Genomic DNA, 21178 nt, shown 5'->3' with positions numbered 1-21178 from the left:
TCTAAGTCTAAGGTCATCTAAGAAATCAAAGAGATCTGAGATATATAGAGTGACGGGTGGATGAAAAGATGAACAGAGGGAAACGACGACAAGCTCCACTCATATCATTAAAGGAAACATGAGAGTAGTGGTTCCTCTTTAAGACTTCAGTGATGGGAAATAAATCATTGAGAGAGCTTTATATTTAAGATTTGATATGATACCCAAAGTTCAGGGCCGTAAGTTTAGTTTGAAGAATATAAGTTCATATGTCTTTATACAAAACTCTTTTCAAATTGATTTAAAAATGAAATGAAACAAGTTTTAAAATGTTATAAGCTACACAAGAACTTCTGAATAAAATAGTCCAAATTCAGCCTTGACTTGAATAAGAAATTGCCTGATCAAAAAGGAAGTGGAGTACGAATCATAACAATAATTTGATCTTAACTTTGGGTGCTAAAGTGGAAACAGACTCATTTCACTCATAATGCCACACAAGTATTTGAATTTGAAATTTGATACCTGGCTCTATTCATTTCTGAATCCACACTCTGTTTTTCTTACTGTTCACTCACCACATCAGAGTCGCCGTAGAAGGCAGCCAGGTCGAGGGGCGTGCGTCCATTCTTGTCTGCGTGGTCGGTGGCGGCTCCGCTCTCCACCAGGCAGCGGACGACAGGTAAGTGTCCTTTCAGACAGGCCCAGCTCAGAGCGGTCAGACCCTCCTTATCCATCAGAGACAGAGAGGCTCCTGGGAAGAAAAGAAAAAGGCAGCAGTGAGACTAAGCCAGGCATGTTTCATTCTGAAAAGAAGTATGCAGCATCTGCGGGTTGCCTGTTTGTACATTTTAGCTATTTTATAACCAACTGTTTAATTTATTTTGACGCAATCTTTGAAATCTGTTGTTGATTTAATTTGGCTGTAATTATTGCAAACATCATTTGAAGACTGTAATTTACTGGTTTCTATTAGTGCAGCGGCAGTGTGTTTTGTATGACAATGGGTTTTAGACAGTGTTGATGTTGATCAGTCGCTCCGCAAGATCTGCCAAATCTGACTCCACTGTGCTGTACATCTGTCAGGTCTGAGTTTCTGTTTGCATCCATTTCCGAAAGAAAAACTACATACAAGAATAGCTTTCAGAAATCCTTGTTCAAAAGATGCCGTACCCATCCTTTAAACTGTGAACATCCATTGTATTTCTGATGTACATACTGTATTTACTGCATTATATTTACACTCTGAATACAAACTGCTATGTAAACTGATTTCCTCACCTGCTAACAAACTGAGCGTCTACTTGGTTTCAGTTGTGTCAAAAATGCTCTTTAGGCAAACGCATGAATTCTTAATTCTTAATTGACCTGGAATTTATTCTAAACCCAGGTTTTTATATCTTACCTTGAGCTAATAAAAATTCCACAGTTCCCAGGTGTCCCTCTGAGGCAGCCATCATTAGAGGAGTACGACCCTGCTTATCAGCCAGGTTGACATCTGCTCCGTGTGTGAGGAGGAGGTCGACGATCTGAAACACACCAAATACACACTCAGGTCATTACATAACGGCAAACAGATACCTTCAGTGCTTAGAGATTAAGCAAAAGGGAAATAAACCAAACATTATTTTGAACACGTTGATGCCTGTTGGAGTAAACAAAATTCAGCCTAGGTTAAGCTTTTTAAAGTGGTCTAAGGTGGCCACTGACCTGCCAGTGTCCCTGTCGGACGGCGCTGAACAGCGGGACGATGCCTCGCCTGTTGGGCTGAGCCACGGCCGCGCCTTGTTCTAGCAGCAGGCGACAAACCTCCAGCTTCCCCCGACCAGAGGCTGCGGTCAGAGCTGCAACAAACATACAGGGAACATGAGGATAAGTAGTTGGTTGATAGAAATCTGATTTTTACATTATCTGAGGCCTTCATGCATGTGTTTCAAACGGAGATTACATCGGTTGGGGCAGGCGGGCGGTACAAATTAAGTGATACTTTAAGTGAACCTAGAGCACATTTGAAAAAAAAAAAAAAAACTTGAATAAAACATGTCCAGTGGGAGAAGAGAAGAGAATACACTTGAGACTTTTTGGGAGCAAAGGCCTTTGAAAAGACATCTACTCAAATGTAATGATTATAATTGGAATAATTTAAGCACAGTGAATACATTTCTTTTCAGTGGTGTGGTTACAGCCCTGGAAGGGTGACCTCAGTTTCAGCCTATTTATCCACTGCTGGAAGAACACTTTGATATACACAGTTCAGTAACTATATCTGCACCGACGTACATGATCTCCCTTTGGCTGTTGTAAAGAATAACGCATTTTCAGTTGACCTATCTAGTAACACCGGGATTAGGAATCATCTTCCAGAACAACTGTTATCCTTGTGATCCTTTATAAACAATGAAACTACGGCTGAGTAAGTACAAGACCCCTTCTCTTCAACTGACAGCGTGAAGCAGCCTTTTCAGCGGTGCGGTGGGGGAATAAAGCTCACAATGAACTTTCATAGCTTTAGGTTACAATGATACATTACATTTCTCAACACCCTGCCACAGTGCAATCAGACTAGTCATTTCCAAGCACCCCGGAGCACACTCATCCTTCCCCTCCCCTCCCCCCCTCCATCTCCCCCTACCTCGTCTGTGTGAGCCCAGCCCTGTCTATGCTCCAATGACACCACTGCACTGCCATCAGCATCTGACGCAGCAGCAGCAGCAGCAGCAGCAAGCAGCAGACACACAAGAACGATCTCTCATATCCGCACTGCAGCGCTCTGCCTCACAGTGCCACAAAGAAAAAGCCCTCTCACAAAATACTTCATAAATCCTTTTTTAAAAAAAAGAGCATTATTTGGATTGTAGGTCTCAAGATAAGCTACTGCATATATTTCCTTTTGTGCAGGGGGGGATTTCATTACTTAAAAAAACATTTGCAATTCAGGATTAGGACATCAAGCATCACATCTATATATCAACCTGCACCATTAAGTATTGGCAGTCATCAGTTAGTTGTATCCCGGGTTTTATTGGTTTAATGTCTGGCTAGGTATGCTCACCTGTCTCTCCCCACAGAGTGTCAAAGTTATTGATTTGAGCGCGCTCCACCTCCTCTTCATCTTTCTCTGGCAGGTCCAGCAGGTAGGACACAATCTGACGGGGGAACAAGATGCAAGATGACACAGATCAATGTCTCAATGTCGACGTTTCCTTCAGCCAGACTAAGATAAAGAGGTTAAATACAAATACATCAATGCTTCTTTAAAACGTGGACTCATTTGTTGCAATTTGATCTTAAAAGGCAGACATCATTAGAAACTATATCGACTGCCAGACCTCCGTCAATCAGTCGCTGTGCAAAATTGTTTCTGCTTTGAAGCATTTAGAGCCTTAAGTAGGAATTACTACATGAGAATAATTCACACCTCCATATCCCATTTACACCTCTCAATTCCCCTAACTTATTTTCCCTTCTATCACAGTCTCCGTCTTTCCCCTCCCTTCCTTCACAAATTCAAATTAGTGCAAGTTAACTGGCTCGCAAAGTGCTGAAATAATCACATTCCTCTTTTTTCTCTCCACTTTTTTTTTCATCATCTGATTCTGTCTCTTCTGGCACTCTTAACATACACTCATTAGTGTGTTGGGAGCAGAATAAATAACATTAAAACTCATGACAAAATGAACAAAGTGTCACTAAGAAAAGCAACTCCACACTCCGCTGCAACGAGCTGAGCATTTTAATGTACGAGTAGGTGGTGTAAAAACTATTAAAGGAGTCAGTCTGCACCTTCACCTGCACTTAGCACGCAAATCATTATCTCCATTTAAAGTTTTAACATTTGAATGTGATTCTTTATTCTTCTCACGTGACCAAATGAACTACACTTTTGGCAACTATACTTTTGTTAAAACTGGATGATAAAGTATCACATAAGTATAGCTTATTTTACTGCATCATTTAATCTATATTATGATAAACTTAGTGTGGGTGTGATTGAAGAATTAGTATTTGAAGGATTAATAACTATTCATGGATGGATTAATTCAATAATTTAATTGCAGTTAGCTTTTTATTAGTTTTTTTTTAATATCAGCTTCAAAACTGAGCACAATCAAGGGACTAGTTATAGTAACAAGAAGTCATCATAAGTCCCTCAAATAAAAACCATCACACCACTTTGACCCCGGTCGACCAGCCCCTGCCATACCTCTGTGTAGCCCATGCTGGCTGCAGCGATGAGGGCCTGCTGGACGGCGTGGCTCTTTGTGAAGGGTGCCTGTTGTTGGGTCTGCGGTGACTGCTGCTGATGTGGCCCCATGCTCCAGTCACACTGAATGAGGTATTTCACCACCTCCATGTGGCCCCGCAGAGCTGCATGAACCAGAGCGCACTGGCCATTCTTATCCAAGTGGTCCACCTGTTAGCAGGGACAGAAATATGTTTGGAAAGCAGAAAAGGCTAAAAATAATCTTCTTTTATTAAGACATTCACTTGTAACCTTGATCACACACAGAAAGAAAGAAAATCCAACTCCTCACACACTCTCCATCTCCCCTCACAGTTTCTTTAACACACCTTTGCTCTCCTGCGACAAAGTGCCGTCACAATTGCCATGTGTCCCCCGGCGGCGGCGTAGCCAAGCGGCGTGAGGCCGCTCTCAGAGGGGGCGTCGACAGAGGCGCCGAACTCAAGCAGCAGAGCCACCATGTCCATGTAGCCCAAATGGGAGTGAACACACAGGACGGGGGCGTTGTTGAGCACCTCTGTACGATAGTTCACATTGGCACCACCCAGCATCAACAGCCGACTCACCTGGACACACACATCACGAATGAAGAAATAAAAAGTTAATACGGTAATGTGCAGCTTGTGAGAGTGATACTAGTTTTGTCAAGAGAGAGAAATCTATCAGTGAAGCATATTTTACAAACTACCCTTGTTTTTGTAGCCAGAACATGTCCAAATATTATTTAAGTATGACTATTTTCTGTAGAGCTTAGCGTCTGTACCTTGATGTTGGGAGTGTAGAGGTTTCGGAGTGAAGAAAGTGCAGCTGAAAGGCCCTCTGTGCTGTAGGATACCCACAGCCCTTGCAAGATAGATGAGGAAACCCCGACTTTCTTGCTGAGACCCTTGAACAGAAAGATTGAGTGTAAATATTCATTATATCAGAGCTTGAGTGCGTGTGTGTGTGTGGGTGTATGTATGTGTGTGTGGAAGACACATAATGGCATACTTTGAAGATATGTGCTTTGAGGATGTGATGGCCCAGCTCAATAGTCTGCTGCCTGTTCAGCTTGTTCTCCTGCCGAGAGAACCAGAAGGCCAGTAGGGTGTGGCCGCTCCTGCAGAGACGACAAACATAGAATCCTTCAATATTTGAGACTGACTCATCAGATCATTTCACAGTTGATGCAATCACTTAATTATAAAACAGGATATAAAATGTTCTGGATGAAAATATGACGCACAAAATTTCCTCTGCTCAAATATCATAATGTACCAGTGACTGATAGAGATTTCTATTTATATGACTGATTGATGACATAGTCTGTGGTTTTAAAAGGTACATTTCTGCATGTTATGCACAATATAGCAGCGACTGACTGAAGGAAGAATCATTCATAGTTTTTTGGTATAATAGGAAATGATAGTAACTTTGACTGGGGTTAGGTAGATTAACTTTCTCAGTCTGTAATTAATTCCTCATTTCATAACATAAATGTACCTTTTCATACTTTTAACCATTTAACTTTACTTCTTGGAAAACAGCTGAGATTGTGTGGCAGTAGATCCCATCACAGATCTTTAAATCACCTCATCCCGACGGGACACAGGTCTTTACGACACAGGACCTCACATTAGCAGAACTCAAATGTAATATTTTTTTCTATACATATGATCATCTTCAGCGTCACAGATAAAAGAGCGTCTCCTCTCATTCTTCCTCTAGCTCGTCCTCACCTCGGATCACAGAGGAACTTTGTCTTTTCTCCCTCCTCCCTCCATATCAACCACTCCCTAAAGGAGGGGTGGACAAACATCCTGGTACCGTCCCTCCTCTTCACCAGGAAGACTGACAGGTTGTCTACGCGCTGCTGGAAGTCCTCCCAATCCAGTGTGCCCTGTAACCACATACATATCTTTAATGTTATTTGATATCTACAGCTGGAACACACAGATTACTTAGCGGGAAGCAACTTAATTGCATTTGGAGGTATGATAAAGGATGAAATATTTACTATTTACACATTTACGAACACAGGAATCATCAAGAATCCAAAACAGTGTGCATATTAACAGTATCACTCTGATTAAGCAATATACATCAATGTTGCTCAGCACCTAAAAACCTCATGTTTCCTCTTGAATGCAATTACAATACAAATAATACAACTAAATATGCGTTAAATCTACTCGTGCAAAAATAATATATCAAACTGTTATACCCACATGGCTGTGTTTAATAAAAAATAACATGCTAAACAGACTCATTTATTTTTAATTCATCTCAAGGGTGGAGAAAAGTTTAGGTAAGCCAAATCTCTCTTTTCATACATCTCAAATTTCAAACATTTTCTGCTTAAATTGTGTGCTTTGGGGAGAAAGTCGGCTTTGATACTGTCTGGTTCGTCAAGGCCATTTTATTATACATTCATGCCATTAAAAGGTTTTGAGATAATAAAAAGATCTCAAGGTACGAGGTCTTGTTTATTTTTAGGACTACTACCTGCAGCGAACCAGCGTTGATGGCCTGATATATCTGCTCATCATTAAGCGGATGAAGCGAGGCCACGGCCACGTTGAGCAGAGGAAGCGCCCGCTCGAACGACGACTGTGTGGGGAAGCGCATGTTGCACTGCAGCAGGTAGACTTCTGCCAGGTTGACTGGAACCACCTGAGGACACAGAGCATCTGAATGGTAATGCTGATTTCCTTTGGATCGGCTCTACAGAACATGAATAATGCAGCGTGTTTGTACTGCACGTCTTAAAATATTCCACGTTGTCTTCCTTAGAGAGGAGAATGTGAATTTATCATTTGTCATTTTTTATGGAGTCTTGAAGCACTTCTGAATACATGAAATTAAATGAATCTGGGGGTGCGAGATAACATATTTCATTATGAAATGCACACTAAAATCATTCGATTGCATTATTTCTATTAAAAACACATCGGGCTTGGACTGTCAAAAAGAGAGACGTTATATGAATTAACCACATGACTTTACAAAACTACTTTCAGACAAAGCCCGTCAGAGTGGAGCAAAAAGACAAACTCACCTTATAGCTGGAGCTTTTGAGGACAAGGTAGCCCTTCTCAATGAGGTCAAAGGTGAGCTTGAGGTACAGATAGGAGCCCTGGCTCAGGGCCTTGAGATGGGCGCTGAGCTTCCCAAAGGTTGTGTTGTCCATCTTGCCATTGAGGGAGATGTTGTTCTGGATCTCTGGGCTGCTGTGGATGCGGTGCAGGATGTAGCCCTGCAGGTCTTGGTCTATGGCGTCGTTCTCCTCCAGGCTGTCCAGAGAGATGCGGTGGAACGGTAGCGAGTTTGTGATCTCCTGAGGAGTCAGAATGATGTCAGTGAGGAATACTAGTGACGAGATATATTGATATATTGATTAAGTACTAACAACTCATATACAGGTGAAAAAATAATGTACAATATGCTATGAATAACTAGTCAACATGGATCTCTCTCTCTGTGAATGAATGACAGAGAGCGAGGAGACACAGATAGCAGAAAAGAAACATCTATTGATATCCTCTGAAAAATGTACGTAGAGTAAACATGGAAGGGTCAGACAGAGAGGTGAAGCTGTATTCAAGGCAACTTCAATATTGTCAGTTAGAGGCCTCCAGCTGAAGTAAAACTAATCCATAGAAAATGTTGATGTGAAATCCTCTTAGCTGGCAGTGGTGAAGACAAAACAAATAAAGAGCTATTAAAGCCCTTTCACGCTGTTTCAAAGAAAAGAACAGCAAAACAGCAACAGAGTGAGTGTAGGCTACAGGAGTTATAGCTGTAAATCTGTATGCTCGAAGATTAACTCCTGACTGACTTTTCTGTGTTTTACCTGTAACGTGGTTCTGACTGTGACCACCAGTTTGAGCCAGGGAGGGAACTTGTTGATGGTTTTGGTGAGGAAGGAGACAATGGTGTCTCCGTAGTCAGGCTTGTGGAACTCCGCCTCGTTCAGACCATCAATGAGGACGATGAGGTCCTCCTCAGAGTTGATCTTCCTCTCTGTAAACAGTCGGCATTAAAACAAACGATTTAGCATTATTATATACAGTAAACATGCATTAAGCTGAATGAAAAAAGCTGTTGATAAAAATCTTTGACTTTCTGGACAACTTCACTAAATATTCAACTAGAAATACCTCCTTGTGGTCACTAACCAGTCAAGATGCAGTTTACACACATCTGTCCAGACTCATATATGACTTTGAAGGTATTTAATAAAACAATCACCACAGTGTCAAGGTGGACACCCAAGATTAGTGTCACCAATTCAGTATTCAATCGAATGTGAAATATGGTCACAACCTTGAGTTATGATGTGCAATAATGGCCAAAACTGTGTTTTTGCAGAAGATTATGATGTCACGGTGACATTGACCTTTAACCTTTTGGAAATAAAATCACCAGTTCATTTTATTTTATAGACATTTGTCATAATTAGCTAATTCATTCTCGAGCTATGGCCAAAAACATGTTTTGTCATTCACAAAAAAGGGACGGACTGACGGGCAACCCAATAACATCTGGCTATCTCCAGTGCAGTGGCATTCAAAAATTAATCATCACAGATTTTGTTTTCATCTCTAAATGAAAGCTTTGAACAGGAACACCTCTGAAGCTCAGGTCTGGTTCAATGAATAAGCAGGTCTAAGAAAAAAAATGCCAGCATTAAGATTAAGAATTTAATCTTGACTGCATTTGAGAACATTGTGCATAGGAGGCATCTAACATCATGCACCAAGGACTCCAGTCAAAAAATCTATTAGGTACTGAGGTCTGAGGAGGCATCAGTTATAAATTGTCAAAGCACTGTGTTTGAATGGGGAGCAAACACCTTTGAATTATTACAAATTCCAGTTTAATAGGAAGACTGTGAAGACATTCAGAGTAAATTAATCAAGGTTATCCAATAGAACAAGACGATGGATAACCTTGAAATGCCTTTTGAATCATTTAGAGTTATAGATTGCTATATTTTCCAACTCTAACTGAATATTAAGTCTGTAAGCATTCCTCTCTCTGCGTTGGGGTATAAACTACATCAATAAATTCAGATTTTAGAGAGCTTGAATTTGAATCACCCTGACTTTCAACCAGTATATTTGATGCAACCAATACAGACAGACACAACTATTCTCGACTAATGGGACCCAGCAAGCGTGTCACCTTTGTAAAGTGCATCCAAGGGCTCGAGGACCCCCCTCCTGAAGGAGGCCAGGGGGTCCTGGACACAGGAGCGTAGACTCAGGATGCTCTGTAGGTGTGGCTCCCTCAGCAGCTGCTCCCTGTAGGCCACGAGGTGAGGTGAGCGGCACAGCAGAGCCGCCACGTTGTGCACAAACTCCGGTACCAAGCAGGTGTAGGCATTATCTGCCTGGCAGTAGTGATACGCCACCACCTGGGGGCGACAGAGAGTTGGGAGAAGATTGCAGCCGGGTCACTAAGAGAAATACAAAGGTGAACACTTTTATATCCTTGATTATCCCTTAGGTATTGGAAAACTGACTATGAATCAGTGTCAACGAGCACTAGAGTTACAGTAGACGACACAATTTTAGAAATAACATGTTTTTTAAGGGTTCTGTCAGTGCAAAGCTGGTTTTCCCAGTGTCTACTACAGCTACAACTCATTTGGGATTGAGTCAACTTCATGGTGGATGATTGCAGTATAATGAAACATAATACTTCTCGTTTCGCTGTACGGTTTTAGCTATTAATAATTCATCGCTTCCGGCTGCCAAGAGAGACTGATTCTGAGTTAGCTCATGCATGCTCATGTGTGAGATGACTGTGGCATGAAGGAGTCAAGTGTTAAACTGTCATATTTCACAGCCACGCATTCGAAACATGTTGAAATGAATGATTAAATGAAAGAATGAATGAATGATTAAATGAATGAATGAATAAGTAAAAAAGTTATCTTTGCAAGGGCATGTAGAAAGATTTGCTGAGAGGTTAGACGACTAAACAATACCAGCAGCAGGTGCGACTGAGCGCTCCCGGGGACTGAGAGATCACAAAGAGTTTGAATTTTCAGAGGCGGTGGTAGTGATCACAGGGCAGTTAGAAAAGGGGGGGGGGGGGGGGGGGAGGTGATGGGAACTTGAATGCTAATTTTTGGTCACAATGGAAGAAAGGGGCTTTAAAACAAAAGGGGTGAAAAAGGGAGTGAGCTTAATTATTAATGCACAGAGTTAACAAGATCTAATAGCTTGGCTGGGAAATGGCTTTCTGCAGGTATACATATTTCATAAGGCTCCCTGGCAAAGTTGTTTTTTCTTTTTTAAACACATCTGCATAATGCATCAGGCTGGGACTGGGGATGCAGATGGCTAAGCAGCAGGGGAGTGGGGCTGAGGTGCAAACGCAGACAGGAAGAAGTCAGGAAAAAGAGCCGGTGTCACACATCGTGGAGGTTTACATTGGAGGCAAGCTAGATGACATTAAATACTTCAACGTCATATCTTTTAAAAAGTAAATATTTAAAAAACAAAAGAGCTGCATGTGACTATGAATGTTTTGAAGTCTGCCACCTGAGGAGCAAAAAAACCTGTGTGAGCCGATGAGAGGTCATTGGTGGCACGAAACTTTTGACTTTCTTTCAAAAGCTGGAAACCACATTACATCCTGACAGAAACCCGAGTTGTGCCCGTGCATTTTACTTTTGAAAGGGCATTTTCAAAAGAGTGTATCACTGGTTATCTTGCCACCTGTGTTGTCACTAATTGAAAAATTAAGACATAAAAAGGAGCCATTTAAAAATTATCTCGCTGTTTTTGAATTAATGATAGAGTGAGGCTGGAAAACTTCACGCTGAACCACAAACAGATGAATGGACCTTTATACTAAAATGACCATTTTAATGATGCAACACTATTTCCTCTCAATGATAATTTATGCGGTGCTACGCTATTGAAAAAAATGAAAGAATTTGTAGAAAAGAACAGTACACTAGTATGCAAATGAGACTCTTGAAACAATACTTGGCTATTTCTTTTTCTTTCTTTTTTTCATTTAACACAAATACAATAAGAGAAAAGGGGAAATGGAGGTGTGGGGAGGTGGAAATGTTCATAAGTGGTTCAAGCTTGTACATTTATCTTCTTGTAATATACAGCAATCAAATGAGAGCTGGAAATGTCATATTAAAGTTATTTTTGGAAAGAATAAAGTGTTACCTTTGTTTAAAAAAAAGGAGCCAAAGAGAGAAGAATAAGTTGAAAATGCACCAACTGACTATAACAGAGCACTTAGAGACAAACATTCCACTTTCATTCTTGTGGAAGTTTGGTCTGTAAATATGAGGCTGAGATTCAAGCGATGCAATGTGAGCAGTTTTTGTGGACACAGGTGTATACTGTACCTGAGACGCCAGCCTCCTCATGGCTTCTTCCTGGCGTCGCCTCATCTCAGGGGTCCCGGGACAGCTGCCTCCTCCCAGGGTGCCGTGCGTGGGCTGGGGCTGGGTCAGAGGGAGCCCCTCTCCATCTGGACAGGCGACAGCAGAACACACTCAGGGACCGCTCGGACACGTGTCACATTCATGCTGTCTTTATACACTGTTCTTCTCAGGGAAAAAGACCAAACTAAAATTATCCAAACTTCTTTAAAAAGCTATTTGACATTAACAACATTGTCAACGTTTCCAAAACAAAAATCTTCTCTACAAAAAAAAGACTTGATGCATAAATAAGTGGATGCTCACGTTTGGGTGAGGCCTGAGGGCTGTCGGAGGCAATCTGTCTCATGCGGGTGCCGTGGCAGCTGAGCGCTACCAGGCGAGAGATGATCGCCGTCTTGCCAAAGCCGATGTTGCCGACTACCACCACGCCACGGTTGGTGCTTGCGTTGGGGCTGTTGAGGTGAGCATCGATCTCCTGGAAGAGCCACTCACGGCCGGTGAAGACGGAGTCCATGGTGATGCTGGGCACCTCAAACAGCAGAGGTTTGAGGGCGATGTCTTGAGGCCGATAGGGTGCAAAACGCACTGCCGAACCAGGAAAATAGACAATTAGTTGGTGATATTACAGCTGTAAGCCACAGTTATGCTTGTTAATGTTTTGCAATTGATGTCTCTCCTCTTTTCTTGCAGTAATGCATCTGGAAACTGAAATAGGCTGAGTTATAGCCCGTACCAAGGCCCTATACTTGCTTGCTAACAACATTCAATCATGGGTTTACATTTACTGAATATGATAAGTTCCTTTGTGCAACCACATAAACATAAACAGGTCAATAACTATTTTTCTCATACGCAAATGCAATCAATACATGTACTTTCTAATAAGGAGATAATGTAGATTTATAGGACATTTAATCCAAATCTTCAATTTGACATTGCAGGATTATATCTATGACCTAAGCACATTTATCTACAACAAAATAAGTATGTTGTTTAGCATTAAAGATTGACATTCTGGCACATAGAAAGAATTCAAATATAGTGATGGGTCAATGATAAATAATTAACAGGTAGATTATTTTGCTCCAGGACTGACAAAATTCACCCTTAACACCTCTTAAGATATATTGAAGGGCTTGCATTAAAATATACTAGCTATGTTCAAATTGAGCACTTTTGTAAATATACTAAATACGCTAAAGATGAAACTGTTTTATAATGCTATTTTACTAATTTTACAGTGTTTAATTCACATTAATGTATTTCACTCCCACAGTTTAATAAGCTGGATTGATAATTAAAAACAATCAAAAATAAATCTGCTTTGAGGTTATAATGTAGCAAATAAAAGTTGCAAAAAGTCAAGGGAGTGACTCTTTTAATAGCCACTGCTGACTGTTGATTTTACTCAGAAGGGGGAGTCATTAAACTAAATTCCTCCAGAGGTTGGGCATCTTTTCAGCAGAACATATGGACCATTAAAGACTAATGAGGGTAAAATGAATCTGGTATGAACTTCTGAAGATGTGTGATGAATTCAGTGTAAAATTTAGTCTGCTGCTTCTGGGTGTCGTCTCATGGGTTTAGTTTTTTTTTTAAAGCAATTTTGAGCTTTGACAATAAAAAAAACATGCTCTCTTCTATCTGGTGTGTCATTTCTTTAAATGTTATACCAGTATCTGGCAATTAACGCCTGATTTGGAATGTGGGCTGTACGTGAATAATCCAAATGGTTTGCTGGCAAGAGTTTGCACCACTTGACTAAAGCACTTTGACTTGGAAAGCACTAGCAAATAAGCAGGGAAACTGCGAACAGCATGTGCAGCCTGACGCAACAAATGAAAATTAAAGTAACTTACGTGACTGGGATTGCCAGGCATGGGTGTTATTAGCGGAAGCTGAGACAAACAAAAGAGCAAGCGAGAGAGAGAGAGAGAGAGAGAGAGAGAGAGAGAGATAGAGAGACACAAGAAGAGATTGAAAGGAGAGAGAGAGGAGTGAGAGAGGAGAGAAAGCAAAGCCGTGAGGACAGGAATGAAAACTGGCAGCAGTGTGCAGTGTATCAGAGCACAAGGCAAGGTGTAGCTCAATGAAAAAAAAAAAAAAACAACACAAAAAAAAAACAGAGGAAGCAACAATAGCATCAGCACACATCATGATGTCAGAAATATGGGGAACCACCAGACCAAGGTCGATTACTAATTGAAATCCTTTGAATTACATTGAGCGTATTCTTCAGGATGTCTGGAGGGTAGGTTGGGGAAGGTTTGCACTTTTGGGAGAATCTAATTGGTTCCATTGCACCGGGCAAGATCAATCAATCCTCATAAAAAGTAATTGAATCCAGTTCCTGTAGTAATTCGACCCTGGGAGGGAGACTCCAACCTCAACTCCTCAGCTTATTGTTTGTAAGTGTGTTTGTAAGTGTGTGTGTGTGTGTATGTGTGTGTACCAGGCTGCTTAAGTTAGCCATATTCTTAACATACAGCAATCAACCTCAGCACCAGACAATTCTCAAATTTAGAGTTATTACATCAAACCTCTCTCTCGCTCTCACACACACATATAAAATTTGATTTTCACCTCAGTCTCTCCGTTGGCTTTTACTGAGTTTAAAATTGATCTCTCAGTGTCTGCGATGAGAAATAGCTGCTGGTCAGACGATAGCCAGTGCAGTAGTTCATTTCACACTCTGCAGCATATTAGTAATAAGCACACTGTGAGTCAGAGCTGTAGGAAATGTGTATCATACATTAGACTGGTGGGATAAGATGAGGAGAGTGTGCAGATTTTTTGTGTGTCGGCAGAAATGTTTGAACCGTGTGCAGGTGCAGCACTGCAAAATATGTCAGAGAAAGTGTGGGGGGGGGGGGGAGGGGGAGGGCAGGGATGGAGTGAATGTTGCATATTTGAGCTGTATGTTTTTTTGCAAATGACTTCAGTGTGCTGATTAAGAGCATGGCTACATAATATAATGAGCTGATATGGCTCTTAATGTATTCTTTTACCACACAGCACTCCAAAGTGCTGTTGCAAGCATGACTCTCTTCCAGGAATGCTAATTATAATCGCCGAATGAAAAGAAACGCGATGATCAAGCTGCTGAGAATAATCTTACTTACGCAATCAGCAAAAACTACAACAGATCAACCTGGATGTGGGTGAGAAGCTGCTCTCGGTTTATACTGACTGCACGGCCAGCGCTGCATTTTACTGCACTAAGCTCTGTGCCTGCTACATCCCAGTGTAATAAAAGACATTTCATCCATATTCCCCGGTCAGATTATTTTAGTGCACACTCAACACACACACACACACACACACACACACACACACACACACACTTAAACACACAGAGTCAGAGAGCGACTACTCTACTCTGTACTGTCTATAATGCACACACTGATGTAATATTCGTCCAATTGAGTGTCACACTGTGAAGGAATGGACCTGATGCAATGTTGGTGATGGGGAATACAAAAAGTACCCAGTGCTGCCATTTACAATACCATAGGCCGCCAAACTAAGAAGCTAAATTCCCCTACAACTACTCTGTTTTAAGTGATGCCAATCCAATTATCTTGAGGGCAACTGGATGCCAAACGTGCCTTTAAAGCTACTTCCGTCCTCATGGATTTACTAAACACACCCCCGCACTATGTGACATCGTCCTCCAAACGGCAAAGACGATTACACTTCTTCATGCGCGTCAGGTCGTGCAGCTACTACTGCTCCACTGTGTCAGGTAGTCCAGGAAAAACATGGCAGCCATGTTGTGAATGGGGGCTGGGGGAGTTGTTTCCAGTTCTAGGACGGCGAGAGCAAATGTGTGCGTGTGCATGTGCGTGTGTGTGTGTGTGAGGGATAGATGGATGGATGGCAGTTGCTCATAATCCTGCCTATAACACTCCCCCTCAGGCGTCGTCGAGCAAGGTATCACCCCCCCTCCTCCATCTCCACCCCACCGCCTCCCTTCCTCCAGCATCAAAACCTCCGTGGCCAGACGGAGTGAGAGTCTCAGACGTTTTAATTATTCACCAGGTGAGGATGATTCACGGTGGCTGAACAGCCTTGAGAAGGAGGAAGAACAGAAGCAGAGGAGGAAAGGAGCAGAGGATGGGAAGTGGAGGTGGGGGATGACAAGAGAGGGAAGAGGAGGAGGAGGAGGAGGAGGAGGAGGAGTAGAGAGTAGAGTTGGCACAGAGGTGGACGAAGAGGGGAAATGATGGGAGGAGGGAAGAGGAGGAGGAGGAGGAGGAGGAGAGGAAGTTTATACGATCAGTCTGCTTCTTTTTCTGAGGGGTCTGGGGAGTGTGGTGATGGGTTATCTTAGGTCAGGTGATGCCTGGCGTGGGTGTTTGTGGATATGTGAGTTTTTCCAAAGGATAGTGATTTTCTGCTGTCTGGTTTTATCAGACACGCAGTTAAAATTCGAGTCATTTCTTCAAACAGTCGATGTAAGGCTACAGCTAGCATATGCAATACCAAGGGGATCTTACATAATTACTGTCTAAAAAAATATTAATCTAATCTTATATAATTTGCACATCAGGCCTAAAGCAATATGAAGAGGCCAGAAACACTTGCAGTATACAGAACAGCTTTATTATTATCAATAAAGTTGTTTTATATACTACAAATGCCCCTGGAGTTTTGACCTCTTTCTCTCTTCTCGCACCTTGAAAGTAGGTAAAGTTGTGCCAGAAACCCCCTACTCTGCTAAAGCAATATAATAAACCTGGATGTGATTGAGGTTAATGCATTTCTTCAGACAAAAAAAAAAAGTGTCCTTATCTTCCTTAAGGCTGATAAATCTAATACCATTTCTTTCCTGGTAGACCATGTGTTGCAGCCAAGCAACAGAAGACAATTATTTCATTGTTACATAACATGTAAAATCCTCAAATAAACCCCAAAACAGACCTACATATCAAATCTAAAAAAAGACTATCTCAGATTAGAATTACAGATAAAGGCTGTAGATTGAGGCTAAACAGTGGTTGCTTTCAGTTGCTTTGTTGTAAACATGTTAATGCACTGTCATCACATCGAGACTTCCTTGACTAAAACAGCAATAAGGGCATCCTTTAGTCTGTTTTTGTTGTAAATAAATGCTAACTATAAACAGCTCATAATTCTAGTTCATGTAGACCCGCAGCTCCGTCTTTCTAACAATGGTCTAATAAGAGTTAGACCATTCTGTTCTTTTTCTTTTTCTCATTTTCAACAAATCTCCCAAGAAAACCAAAATCAACAAGGTGTTCGCCCATTTTTCAATCCTCACTGATTTCCCTACCCTGTGTGTGGCACTCAGCTCCAAGCCAACAGGTTCCTACTGAAGAAATATCTCAAATACATAGTTCATTTAATTAAAAAAAGGATCTGCAATTTCCTAAAATAGCTAGGCATTGTACTTGTTAGCAAATATGACTTAAACAGGAGTGAATAGAGGATTTGTTGGGGGACTATTTTCAACTGTGGACTAATACTCATTTGGTGAACTAGCGAGTATTTAGAACAGCAGGGAAATGGATGTGGGTTGAAGTAAAAAATAAACTGCATTGCCCATATTTATGGTAAAAAAGGAACATGTGATCAAGTGCCACAGTATGGCTCATTGAAGTGGTTTCAATCATTTCTGGACAACAGCAGAGGAATATGCTACATCAGGTTTTGGCTACATAAAAAACACTCAGTGGGATCAGTTCATTTTTTCTGTTTTGATATTTTCATGGCTTTTGCTGACAATATGAAAAATATAGAATATCCAGCTATACCATTTAAATGCCTAATCAATTTCTAAGAGTTATTATTTAGGTTACACGTCTGCCAGGGAATATATATGGGAGTAATAAAACCCTCTGGAGTTGAAAATGTTTTTATGATCCAAAAAGCTGCAGCCATCAGCTAATACAAAGCCTGTTTTGTATATGCGAGCAGAGGTAGAAAAACAGCGAGGAGGGGAGGGCAGAGAGTGACAAAGACAAAGAGAGGGAAAGTAAAGATAAACGAGGGAGAAAAATGTGTGTGCAGTGTACAGTTATGTGAGAGAGTTTGCACTGAATAGATAAGGTGGGTGGTAAATCTTAGAGGTAGGCAGGAACACAAGAAGGTCCATTACTGTCTGACTCACACTCCTCAAAACAGCAGCACAGCTCGAGCCCCTGATGGCCGGCATCAAAAGAAGCTTCGACAAAACCAACTGGAGAAAGAGAGAGCTGCATCTGTCAGCTGGTTACCACCTGATCAACACATAACCAGCAGTCCTCTTCTCCTCTAGTACATCTGCGACTCTACGTCTAACAAAACAAACCAAGTCTTATTCTGTGAGGCCCAATGTGTCAATGTGCTTTTTTTTTTTTAAGGCATGAGGCTGCAAATAATGTAACACATGGAATAAGACCAGTTGCTTTGTGGCAGGCAATGGTTCATGTGCCAGAAAAAGTAATGCCTGATAATCTAGAATAATCACAGGCTACAGCACATCATTGGCAATTGTACATTTTCTTTAAAAGGTGAAGTATGTAGAATTTAGTAGCATCTAGTTGTACAGACTTAGCAGATATGGAATATAGTATTGAGAAGTATGTTTTGATTAGTGTTAGTATAATCACTGAGCCCTTTTATATCCTGGATCCTTTTCCACAGAGCCTGCCAGGTTTCTACAGTAGCCCAGAAAGGACAAACCAAGCAGGTTCTCCTAATTGCTGCACCTGTAAACAACTTTATTTATCCAGTTATATATATTTATGTTTGTGATTTTCTAATATGTTATTTACTACAGCATATTATGCAGCATCTTGTGTCAAATCGGACACTTTGGTGCAGGATTAAAGGCCGTAGCAACACCACAAACATCCTATGTGCACAACGAGTATCCACGATGTATTTCAAGGCAATGCAGCCAACAGATATCTTGTGTACAAGTAGAAACTTTGAGTGGCAGTAGACAAAGGGTCGCGGCTCACTAAATCATGATTCATCATCTCGCCTGAATGCTCATGCCAAATTTCATTGCAATCTGTGCACTAGTTTTCTTGCTATAAACCAAAAGACCCACCAATGGGACGACTGACAGTGCTATTATTCCCAACACGGCCATCTTAACATTCACTGAATGTGTGACGCAAACTGGCTGGATCACACACAATCACATAAACAACTAATTCTTTATTCAGGCATTCCCTCTGTGTGTCTATTACATCTATTTTAAGGATGAAAACAATGGTAATGTGTCCTCAGATCATCTGCAGGGAAAAACCCTTTTCTTTAAGTCATTTGCCTCCACATCCTGTCTCCCTCTGTCTCATTCTCTGTCTCTCCTGGTGAACCCACAAGAGCAGTGCACTCAGGACGCCTCTGACACTGATCCGAGGAGGCAGAAAGCATGCTAGGACGCAGTTGGTTGGCTTGTAAACACACTTGGCTGCCCTTAGAGGAGGAAGGTTGAAACAAGTGGCTCTGGCAGTAACAGGGAAGCTCTGAAAGGACCTTACTCTTCCCTACCTTCTTCTGTCTTTTTTCTCTTCCTATGTGTCCATCTCCATCTCCTGACCTACCTTTCTCTTTCTTCCTAACGATCTCTCACTCTGCATTTGTCTGCAGCTAGATGCCCTCAGGCAGGAGAATCACATCGCAACTCAGCCGAGCGCACTCTCAGCTAAGTGGGGTCTTAACAGGTGTTTAAAACACACAGGGACGCATATTTGTGTTCACTTGGATGGCAGAGAGCTGCCATTATGGTGCTCATTACTGGCTAAGTGACAGAGGAAGAAGGGCGAGAGGACACATAATGTTGTGACATAAGGCCCTTCGGCCATGTGGTGAGCAGGCTGAGGAGATTTGCTTGATCAAGAAGGCGCTTGCCGTGTGCTAAACTTGAACAGTGCGCAGTGAGGCGCACACTGACTGTGATTGTTAAGCACTGGATAAGACAAACTTTGGAAAAGTAGTGATCCAACCTGACAAAATGCTCTTTGTGCACTCCAACAGTGCCTCTCACACAAAAACACAAACACATGGTCTCATCAAATAGCTGACAATGTCCAGCACCAGCAGCTCAGCAGCATCACCGCTCTGATACAGAGCAGAGACATACGTACTTGCAGAAATTTGCATCTGAAACACATTTCAAACCGCAAATCTACCATCACTGACTCTCATTTGAATTTTAAAAATAACTTGCTTGTCATGCAGCTTTGCCTTGCGATGCTCAGCTGCTTTGAGTTGTGTTATTGTTTCTGGATGAAAACAGGAGAACAGAGTCCTATTGTGTGTGTCTGCACTGTGTTGCACTGAAGCAACTAGCCAACCACAGCCATTTTTTTTTAAAATTAAAGTGAAAGTCGATGCTGGTTGATTGCTTTAACTTCAAGTCTTCAATGCTTTTCAGCTGCAAATATCTGCAGATATACTGCAGGCTCTATATCCACAGCCAGCACTTACAATGCAGTTTTTCTTGTATAGCAAAACTATTTGCCTGCAGTGTTTTGTTGCAGTTTGACATCGTGAGCAACAGATAAACTGGAATCTTCTTAAAGATAACCACTATATGTTTTTTTGATATAAAAACTAGAATTTTGGGCATCCTGAACCCTAATGGATTAAGTCATATAACTTCAACATCCCCAGTTCAAGTCCAGTTCAGGAACTCTGTTGCATATCACCCTCCTCTCTCTCGTTTGATTTCCTGTCTTTCTTTAAAAAAAGCAATAAAAATTGTAGTCTATTTTTAACAGAAAAATAAACTCAATGCTTTAGGTTTTATTGAGTGAAAGTAGAGGCACATAGGAATAAGGAGAAGATGGGAGTGACATGCAACAAATGTCTCTGTCTGGAATCAAACCAGTGACATTGTGTAAGCATCTGAACCACTGAGCTCACAGAGTGACACCAACAACTCTTGATGTTTAACTGTATTTAGCACTTCTTTATTATTCTACTACAGCAGAATATAATTTGTGTATCTTCATGTTGTATTTGAATTTTGAATGATGCCTTTAGGAAAAAACACTCCGATCTTTCTCGTACAGTATGTATTCATGAAATTTACATGTCATTATATTGTTAGCGACACAGAGGCGTGACTGTTTCACATGCAGCTCTCATGAACACTGAATAAAATTGCTCAGTGTCAGCAGCACCTCACAGACCGAACCAGAGAAGCTCTCAGTGGACATGATGGGTGAGGAGAGTCTGTGTGTGTGTGTGTGTGTGTGTGTGTGTGTGTGTGTGTGTGTGTGTATGTGTGTGTGTGTTTCTGTGTGTGCGAGCGCAGTCTTTGACACTGCCATTGACACTGCCTTCTTTCTTACCTCTCAGGTCCTGCCCGGAGCGACCCGGCCCGCAGGTGGTGCTCTGTCTGGGCATGCGCAACGAGGTGCGTAATGGAGTGTGTCTCTGCTCATCCAGGTATGCCAGATCCTCCAGGTGGGCTGAACTGGTAGCTGTTTTTGATAAAAGGAGGGGGACAGACAGGGAAAGAGACAGAGGAGAATGTTTTTTTAAGAAAGGACAAAAAAAGATACTAGTGTCAGCATGTGTAGGTACACTGA

General features: G+C 41.6%; 1 protein-coding gene across 1 annotated transcript in view; it reads right to left on the bottom strand.

The window, feature by feature from the left end:
* tanc2b (tetratricopeptide repeat, ankyrin repeat and coiled-coil containing 2b) overlaps positions 1–21178 on the bottom strand; it is a 106300-nt gene that overhangs the window by 6615 nt on the left and 78507 nt on the right. The window contains exons 8-24 of the mRNA XM_053341984.1: positions 20939–21070; positions 13484–13522; positions 11928–12209; positions 11586–11710; positions 9389–9620; positions 8055–8224; positions 7260–7538; positions 6707–6874; positions 5941–6101; positions 5213–5321; positions 4986–5108; positions 4552–4788; positions 4184–4393; positions 3032–3125; positions 1690–1823; positions 1385–1508; positions 558–733 (exon numbers count right to left, since the gene is read on the bottom strand). Coding sequence (XP_053197959.1) covers positions 558–733; positions 1385–1508; positions 1690–1823; positions 3032–3125; positions 4184–4393; positions 4552–4788; positions 4986–5108; positions 5213–5321; positions 5941–6101; positions 6707–6874; positions 7260–7538; positions 8055–8224; positions 9389–9620; positions 11586–11710; positions 11928–12209; positions 13484–13522; positions 20939–21070 — 2795 coding nt within the window. The remainder of the gene's footprint in view (positions 1–557; positions 734–1384; positions 1509–1689; positions 1824–3031; positions 3126–4183; positions 4394–4551; positions 4789–4985; positions 5109–5212; positions 5322–5940; positions 6102–6706; positions 6875–7259; positions 7539–8054; positions 8225–9388; positions 9621–11585; positions 11711–11927; positions 12210–13483; positions 13523–20938; positions 21071–21178) is intronic.

The sequence above is a fragment of the Scomber japonicus genome, chromosome 20 (genome assembly GCF_027409825.1).
Source record: "Scomber japonicus isolate fScoJap1 chromosome 20, fScoJap1.pri, whole genome shotgun sequence".
NCBI classification, from domain to species: domain Eukaryota; kingdom Metazoa; phylum Chordata; class Actinopteri; order Scombriformes; family Scombridae; genus Scomber; species Scomber japonicus.
The sequence above is the reverse complement of the archived record's forward strand: the minus strand, read 5'-3'. Positions and strand labels throughout refer to the sequence as shown.